Here is a 9,546-nt window from a genome sequence, read left to right as displayed (position 1 = left end):
AACAATATCAAATATCAATCTTTAATGATCTGTACACAAATATAATATTTATTATTGGAAGCTGGTTCATCTGCCTCACAGACGTCGAGAGGTTCTGGGTTTGAATCTCAGCTCAGGCCCTCGTGTGGAGATTGCATTTTCTTCCAGTTCTTCGTGTACTCAGGCTTCGTCCCACATTCCAAATCAAAACATGGTTTATTGAAGACTCAAAATTGTCCATACATGTAAAAGTGAATGTCTAAACACTGCATGCGTAAAGTATTAACAGCGCTTCACTTTTCCCAGATTTTGTTATGTTATATAGCCTTATTAAAAAAAATGAATGAATTCATTTTTCCTTGAAATTCTACACAACACCCAAAAATGACAACAAAAAAGGCAAAGGGGTTCAAAGCCTTTTGTGAATACTTTTTTTAAATACCTTTGGCAACAGTTACAGCCTCAAGTTTTTTTTTGGAACAAACCACACCAATCTGTGGACAGTTTTGCCAATTCTTCATTCCATCAGGTTGGAGGGGGAGCGTCTGTGCACACACATTTTCATATCATTCCAGAGAGGCCAAACAAGAACATTCACAGAGTTGTCCTGAAGCCCCTCCTTTGATATCTTGGCTGTGTGCTAAGGGTCCTGCTGAAAGATGAACCGTGGCCCCCGTCTGAAGTCAAGGATGCTCTGGAGCAGTTTTCCATAAAGGATATATCTGTACATTGCTGCATTAATTTATTGCATTCATATTGCCATGTGCCCTTTACTAAGGAGTGACTTCCATCTGGCTGCTCTGCCATACAGGCCTGATTTGTGGATTGCTGCAGTTGGTTTGCGTTATGTGTCATTTATGCCATTTGAAGCCTGATGCCATGTGATGCCATGTGAAATAAACTGTCATGAGCATGTACAAGTTGAGAAGTTGGAAGTAAGACACTGCGCATTTTAGATAGATAGAAAGAATGCATCAGCAGCCAGGTTTCATGGTGAACATTGAACGAGCAGGCCGATCTGAATGGCTGCAGGCTAAGAAAGTGAAGGGGCAAGTAGCCTCCAATTCATTGTGACAGGCCTTTGCCTCTTTTAACTCAAGAAATGCCCACAGACATTCCTCCCCCATCCTCTCTGATATCACCATGAACATTCTGACCTGGTTTACAATGCACAGAGACCTGTAAACCAATTCATTGTGGTGTTGATATTTGAGCGTAGAATGTAGTATGTGCTGGCATTTGATTCATTCGCTTGTGCTGTAATAAATAGATCACTCAATAAATATAAATACAGCATATTTAATATATACTTGGGTAAAAGATGCTTCACAGTGACATCCCTGTATACACTCATTGGACATTTAATTAGGTACACTTGACCGTAGGGACATTTTATCATCTAGTGGTGAGCCGTCAGCGGCAGCAAGGCCTTCACTGCTGGCCTAAAAACATCAGAAGCACTGACCTGTATTTACAACCTAAATAATAACCTTTGTTCAATAAAATGGTATTCATTTATTCCCAACAGTCTATTCCATATTTTGTAGCGTTTCCCTTGGCTGCACTACTCCCAGTACGTGTATGCGTATGTTAGATTTATTTTGTCCAGTCATATTGAAGCCGCTATTCAATGTGATGGCCCCAGGTCCTGCAGAATTCGTAGTGCTGGCCGATGTAACTTAAACTGCATTAGCAACGGGACTGTTTCTTTAGCCAATCAGGTTTGAAATTGCTGAATTGTTATTGTGGGCCAGCTTTAATTGTTCCGTCCTCTGATTGGGTGGTCAGAGCGAGCCAAGTTGGACTAGCAAAACACATCTGTAGCGATCTGCATATATTAACTCATTTAATTATCAGCATCTCTATAATATAAGGTAGTTTATTTACATTTTCGTTACACTTTTTGTCATGTTATTAGATAAGTATTGATGCTGAACTGCTCCATATTATGTACGGTTGAATTTTTGCATAATATTGATGGGTTGTATGATTGTTATGTGATAGTGTAGTACTGACACGTTAAAAAAAAAAATACAAAAAAACGTGTTAAACATTGTATACTTAGATGTAAATAAAATGTTTAACCAAATCACTTTAGTTAGATCTAACAAAAGGTCACCGAGCTTAATGATAACACATAATGCAAAAATTCATAGATGACCTACCAGAAATTAGCCTAGATGTTATGGTAAACAACTGCTACTTTAACACACATGGAGCAGCAACACATACAAACAGAGCCTTTGACAGCACTCATAGAAATGTATACTGTACATTCTCTTTTTGTGAGGGAACAACTATTACTGGAGTTTGTTTACTCAGGAACCTTCTATATATTTTTATCTGTATTTTGTCTGAAGTTACGCAACTTTAAATTTGGACTTGCCTGTACTGTAAAAATCCTTTAAAAAAAATTATTGCTTAAAAATCTGCGATTTCTGGGCGCAAAGGATGAACCGTTATATAGTGAGGGAGCACTGCATATAATACATCCATCCATCCATTTTCTGAGCCGCTTATCCTCACAAGGGTCGCGGGGGCGCTGGAGCCTATCCCAGCGATCTTCGGGCAGGAGGCGGAGTACACCCTGAACTGGTTGGCAGCCAATCGCAGGGCACACATAAACAATCATTTGCACACACATTCACACCTACGGGCAATTTAGAGTCTTCAATTAACCTACCATGCATGTTTTTGGGATGTGGGAGGAAACCGGAGTGCCCGCAGAAAACCCACGCAGGCACGGGGAGAACATACAAACTCCACACAGGCGGGCCTGGGATTTGAACCCCAGTCCTCAGAACTGTGAGGCAGATGTGCTAACCAATCGTTCACCGTGCCGACTTGGTAAAAACTTACCTCACCTCACACATGATACATATAATGTTTTAAAATGTTGATATTCTAATTATGGAGTACTACAGAGAATGCCTGCTCATGATGTCAAAGGGAGGGAGAAGACATCTTGGCATGACAAAAGAAGTTGCATATTCTTCATGAAAGTGTGTGTGTGCTTGTGTGTGTTAAGGAAGCCTCTCTAAAATAGAGCATGGAGCAGCTGCAGTGGGGTGGGGTCATATCATGAAAGCGGCCGCCGCCAACCGCCTGCTCTGATCAGAAGCACTAATGGTGTAATGGGGGGGGGGGACTGGAAGGTCACTGATTACTTTCAGTGTGTATGTGTGTGTGTTTGTGTGTCAACAGAACTTTCTGGAACACCCTGTGTAAGCCAGGCCTTACTATAAAACAAATACCAGGTCAGCGGCGTCACTTCTGCAGCATCTTTGTCTTTCACTGCTTTATTTTTGCTGCACATAGACGCACCATGCCCACTCTGTGGACTCTCTTAAGTGTTATAGCTCCAGGTTGCCTCACATTTCACCAGTCATCGCTTTTTGTACATGCAACGACACCAATCAATGTCACATTCTAAACCTGATATATGAGCTGACGAGCACCAAACACCAAAAATGTGTAGCTTTGCACTGCTAAGCATAAGTGTGCTCTCACGTCAAAGCTTAAAGTTTGGCATCAATGGCAGTAGTGTGTCATTTTTGCAAGGCAAGTAGAGGAAAAGAAACGCATGACGGTGTAACGCGCATGCTTCTTAACTCACACATTCTATCTTAAATGTAGATTTATGGGCTGGCAAAATGTCACTGTCACATTCAATGAGCACCTGCTCTCCCCCATCACAGTCGGAGGAGACCGTAAGGGGTGGGCGATTCGGCAACACACACGACCCCTACTGGACGAGAAGTCCACATCTAATTACCATCAGAGGTCTGATACGATGCTATTTTATTTTTGCACTAAAATACTCTTTCATGCACTTGATCCATCCATTTTCTATACCTCATTAGGGTGTCAGGTGAACCTATCCAGGCTGACTTCGGGTATGAGACAGGGTACACCCTTGACTGGTCCCCAGTCAATCCCTGCATGGGCACAAAAATCCATTCACACTTGTATTCATACTTATGGGCAATTAAGAGTCTTCAGTTAACATGCATCATTTTTGGAATGTGGGGTAAAGACAGAATATCTGGAGAAAACACATGCAAGCACGGGGAGAACATGCACACTCCACATGGAAAGGCTGGAGATACGTAAGATTCGAACCCTGAACCTCAGAGCTGTGAGGTAGATGTGCTAGCCACTATTACCGTGCTGCTGCTTTCATAGCAGAAAATACTTTCGTGCAAAAGAACAAAAAAAACATTGTATGATCTGGAAGGAACATACAATTGCACCCCCCCTAGCTCTGATACTTTGGATTATGAATATTGATCTTATCCTCACCAGGGTCACGGGTATGCTGGAGCCTATCCCAGCTGACTGCGGGCGAGAGGCGGTGTACACCCTGAATGCACCACAGTTGAGGCGCTTGGACAAATCCTGCAGGAAGCATGCCTGCCCTTTAAGTTTGTTTGTTTTCTTCCTGTGTGTCAGCATAGTTGTTTGACGGCTGTTAGCTTTGTGAGGCTGATGGAAGCAACAGCTCCTTGGCTAAATATACTCTTTTTCTCCTTGAACCATTTATGCGTATGCAACATTAAGCTGCAACGATTTAACACTGCCTGTTACCCAAAATCAGCTGGAATACGCTCCAGCACACACGCAATAGTGAGGATACAAGTGGTATAGAAGATAGATTAATACATCCATCCATCCATTTTCACTACCACCTATCTAAATAGAGAAATATTAAATTTAAGTATGTCACTTTTATTATTTATGTTATATGTTTATCATAGACTGTAAATTATACAGCACACTGTATATCACATAAATTGTACAACTTTATACATATCATCAGATCTGGAGACTGGTCCCGGTGCCTCTTGCATGATGCTTTCTAGTAAATATGTATTTTCTTATGATTATCTTGGTGTGGCTGTATATTTGTACTTCTTGATTTCATATTGTGTGTCTTGTTGGTCTATGCCTGGACCTCGAGTCTGTAACAATAAAGCATCACACATAATATATCATGTGAATACAATCAATGTTTGGAATTTTTATATTTCCCTTTTGTCACTTGTATTTTTTAATGACTATCTATCTATCTATCTATCTGTCTATCTCTATCTATCTATCTATCTAAATAAATGTAAATGCTCTACTGACGATTACCAACAGAGCCGTTCAAAGATTACGCATATCATTGACGTCACTACTTGAAGAAGATGTTCTCGTGTCCTTACCACTTTCCGTTAGCAATTTCAGGTACGTAATTGCTACAAATCTACCGTAAGAGGAGTTGTTGTTGTTTTTTGTTTTTGTTTTGCCTGTTGAACTTTACGAGTACAAGTGGAATTCTTGTTATTTCTTATTGGGAAACACTAACTCACAAAATATTTCTAGTATAGTTTACCAAAACATGCGCTGCAAAAAAAAGAAAAAGAAAATCATAAAAGTTAGAAAATAATAATAATTTTGAAAAATTGGGGTGGGAACATATTTCACTGCCAGCGAAGCACCACGGAATATTTCAACTCACGTACACTTGGGGACTACTTCCAGTTATCAACATCCCGGCTGTTAAAGTTAGCCAAAGCACTACAGTCTTTGCCATTGCATAGTCTACCGAAAAGTGGTAAGACTTATTTATATGTTTTACTTAATTTATGTTTAGTGTGTATTAAGGTTGTTATATTTTTGAACTTTGAATGCTTTATTCTAAACGTGTCGTATTAAGTAGAATAAATGCTAGTAAATCAGGGCGCTAGCATACTAGTAGTTTAGCATGAGCCAGCTAACACGGACTGCTGCAAACTCGGTTGGAGCTCTTAGTCCATACAGGTGTAGTTTTCAATCCCAAGGATTGTTCGAACGAAAAACACACTTTACACGTCGTTTTGTTAGCTCTCTAAACGGTTGTGTCCGTTTTAAGCGATGTTTGTCAAACAATAATTTAAAGGGCCCGTAATGGAATCAGTGTCTCAGCACACATCACCACTCCCATTTACACAGCTATATTTCATTACTCGCAGAAAATATGCATATATGTACGTTTTTTTGCTGTTGTCTTTTGATATTATTCTTTTTATTAGGAATAGACCCCTGCATCAGAATGGGTGAGTTATCAGGTTTTCTTTACTGTATTTGAAAATAGTCTGAGCTGTTCAGAACACAGTCTCCATTCATAACTATGCACCTAAATATTTGGTTTACACTTGTCAGAAACTTTGTGTCGGTGTCTATACTCATAGATGGTGAAGAAAGGACCTATGGGGGCTGTGAAGGACCAGAAGCCATGTATGTGAAGTTGATTTCTTCAGATGGCCATGAGTTCATTGTGAAAAGAGAACACGCACTGACATCGGGTACTATCAAGGCTATGCTGAGTGGTCCAGGTGAGGAGTCAGAAGTTGTATACCATATTATTAAATAGGTACTGTGATTGGCAACCAGTCCAGGGCGTATCCTACCTCTTTCCCAAATTCACTCACCCACGATACTAAGAGGAAAAGTGGTATAGATGATGGATATTGTCGAATTGTGCTCTGCTCAACTGCCTCAATGGGTGTGCCATCCACATGAACCATGCTGCACCACCTTAAAAAAAACAAATGGTACCACTAGCTGGTTTTAATTACTCTTACTGTGAACTTTGACACTGCCAATTGTTGAGGAGACATGATCAAAACACACTGCAGAGGCAACATAGCATCTGTAAAGCTGAAGTTTAATGCTATTGCTGTATTATGCAGCTAAAGTTACTAAATATTCCAGGTGTCACCTGAATATAATCTGAAGGAAAAACAAGAACCATCTTAATATCGGCTAACGATCAGAAAGTGTTTTGGTAGATTCATTCACTGTGTGAGATAAACGGAGTGGTGTCCATTAAAGTGCTGACATTGAAAGTGACAGTGATATCAGGGATTCAGTGCGAGAGTACAAGGCGAGTAGAGAGCGGGAGAAGTACAACAGCGGTAATAAAACTTAGTTATTTTTCATAATTATTATGTTTATTTAAAAAAGTTGTTGTTTTTTTCCAAATGAAGATAGCTAGGATAGGCTGCAGCAGCCCGTCCAAGTGAGGATTTCTCATTCGAATGAGAAAGTTTCTCGTTACAATGTGAAAACATCTACCTGTCTGTCTACCTGTGAGTGGTAGCTTATTTACACGCACACAAACACTAGCAAATATGCCTCAGCTATTCTATAGCCTATATTGCTATATTCGTGTGATGAAAGTTTACATTTATACTTACCTTATCTTCTTTTAGTTGGTCTATGACACTATCGGGTATATTCCTTGTTTTGAGGAACGCGAGCAAGTCCTCTTCTGTTGCCATTCTCTCAGCTTACATGCACTGGAAGCAAGTTGTAAATAAGTTTCTGTACGGCTAACCGAATGCAGGAAGCTACCGCTAGCAGGTAAATAAGCTAGCACTCACAGGTAGACGTTTCTCATTCAAATGAGAAACTTTTTTTTTTTCTTTTCCGTGTTTATTTAGGGGTTCTGTATGTTTCAATTTTTCTTCTGCCTTAAAAATAACCTTCATTTAAGAAATGCATTTTGTGTTTATGTGTTGTCTGACTAATATTTAAATTTGATGATGGGAAATATATGTGACAAACGTGCAAAAAAATAAGAACTCAGGAAGGGGCAAACATTTTTTCACACCACTGGACATCCCCTCCAATGGAACAGTGCAGCCAATTCCTTTATTAATGCTGTAGACAAACCATTTGCGGTTGACATCAAAATGTGAATATGAGATGAGTTTTTTCCCCCGCTGGTATCTACAGCTGATGTTTATCTTTTAACAACCTAGAGGTCATCATTAACATCTTTGGCTCCCCTCCATGTAGGTCAGTTTGCCTGAGAATGAAACCAACGAAGTCAACTTCAGGGAGATTCCCTCTCATGTCCTCTCCAAGGTCTGCATGTACTTCACCTACAAGGTCCGCTACACCAACAGCTCCACGGAAATCCCTGAATTCCCCATCGCCCCCGAGATTGCACTGGAACTGCTCATGGCGGCTAACTTCCTAGATTGCTAAAGTTACTGAGTCAATGCAGTAGACTATAACACTTTTACATGGTTATGACTATTTAACTTGTTTTGCCATAAAATCATGTGAAACGTTTGTTTTTTTTTTGCATCAGTATATCAGTCATTGTTTTGCGTATTAAAGAATTTAATTTTAATATAATGTATGAATATGGCAGGCTACGTTTATTCTGAGAATGTGACAAATCTGTCTCTTCTACCCACCATCTTCCCTCCACCCCCATTTAGTAAAGATCTCTGGACAGTGTCAAATATTTGTCTCCTCGTACTTGGCTGATATTCAAATGTGACACACGTGAGCTACAACTAAATTCTGGCGTTTGAAGCATAACCTCGAATGCGTGAAATTAAATTGTATAGCAGCTGATGATCAGGGTTTACCCTTATATGCTAATGTGAACCATTGATGCAGAGATTTAGCCAGAGACTGAACTGAAAATTAACCTCGTCGTACAGGTAGGTCTAAGTTATGGCGAGATAATTTGTCAAACCCCATATAGGAATAATGAATGTAGTGTGTTATATTTGCACCTAAAATAAAAGCAGACATTTCTGTACGATCAAGCAATGGGATTTTGTTTAAATGCAGTTGAAGGATTCAAAAAGACACCGTTGAGTCGTTTGTCCCAAGTGTATATTTTATGAATTTTAAATTCTACGGCGTTAACTATAGCAAAGTATTATGGAACAACATCCATTTTGTAATAACACAAATGCAAAAGAAAAAAATGCCAGAAAATAATCAACAGTGATAGGAACTAACAAAGTACAAATACTTGTTTCTGTATTTAGGTAGATTTTCCTACATTAAATGACAACAAATTGACAACGGTTGATATATTGATTGAGACTTTGGGGTCTTAGGGGAATAAAAACGGACAACTGGGACATGGCGGAACATGAACTGGGGAGCAACAGAAAAGGATTCGGAGCAGCAAGACATTCTGTATCCATGGCCTTATTTAAGTGAATGACATTGTCGATTACAGTTTTTCACAATTGATGAAACGTAAACCCCATTCTCTGAACCAAATTCTTAATGGTCTAAACAAATTTTTTACTTGGAAGTCAATTTGCAAAACTCAATGCGGTAGTTTGATTGTGATAGAAAAGTCTGCGGTTTGGGAAATGTAGTTGGAATTTTTGGATTTGTGTTTAAGGTTTTGAAAAAATCTGAGGTTTCAAGACATTTGTTTTAGCAATTGTGGAGAAACTATAAAATAATGATTTGTGGCAAATGTGTCTTGTGCCAGCCTAAAAGTTATCAAAACAGGTATAAAAATCAACAGTAAAATTCCCTTTTACTTTTGTACTTACAAGTGCATTTCAGTCAACGTTTTTACATTTACCTAGGTTTTTTTCCCCATCTTAGACACCAGACATTTTGTTTTAAAATTCTAAAAAACAAAAAAGTGCATGGAGTTCCCAGGCTCAGCAGCATGTCTTATGTTAAATGAAAACTTAAATAAGTAGCTCCCTAAAGTTTTCTAAAGTAAATAGTTTTCCAAAATGTCAATATAACTAAAATGTTAATCTT

The 9,546-nt window shown here is 39.2% G+C and overlaps 2 protein-coding genes across 3 annotated transcripts in view; both read left to right on the top strand.

Moving 5' to 3' along the window:
- LOC133470116 (junctophilin-1-like) overlaps positions 1–5,311 on the top strand; it is a 47,970-nt gene extending 42,659 nt beyond the window's left edge. The window contains exon 8 of one of the 2 annotated variants that reach the window (XR_009785865.1): positions 4,285–5,311. The gene's annotated coding sequence lies outside the window, so the exon portion shown is untranslated. Of the gene's footprint in view, positions 1–3,183; positions 3,237–4,284 lie in introns of those variants that run through there. The other variant, XR_009785864.1, reaches the window with a different exon arrangement.
- Positions 5,312–5,472: 161 nt separating this feature from the next.
- LOC133470118 (elongin-C) lies at positions 5,473–8,573 on the top strand. Its single transcript, XM_061758077.1, has 4 exons — positions 5,473–5,578; positions 6,036–6,059; positions 6,195–6,352; positions 7,822–8,573. The coding sequence occupies exons 2-4, from the start codon at positions 6,056–6,058 to the stop codon at positions 7,996–7,998; spliced, it is 339 nt and encodes a 112-aa protein (XP_061614061.1). The 5' UTR covers positions 5,473–5,578; positions 6,036–6,055; the 3' UTR covers positions 7,999–8,573.
- Positions 8,574–9,546: the final 973 nt, after the last annotated feature.

Source organism: Phyllopteryx taeniolatus, chromosome 20 (assembly GCF_024500385.1).
Source record: "Phyllopteryx taeniolatus isolate TA_2022b chromosome 20, UOR_Ptae_1.2, whole genome shotgun sequence".
Classification (NCBI taxonomy): Eukaryota; Metazoa; Chordata; class Actinopteri; order Syngnathiformes; family Syngnathidae; genus Phyllopteryx; species Phyllopteryx taeniolatus.
The sequence above is the reverse complement of the archived record's forward strand: the minus strand, read 5'-3'. Positions and strand labels throughout refer to the sequence as shown.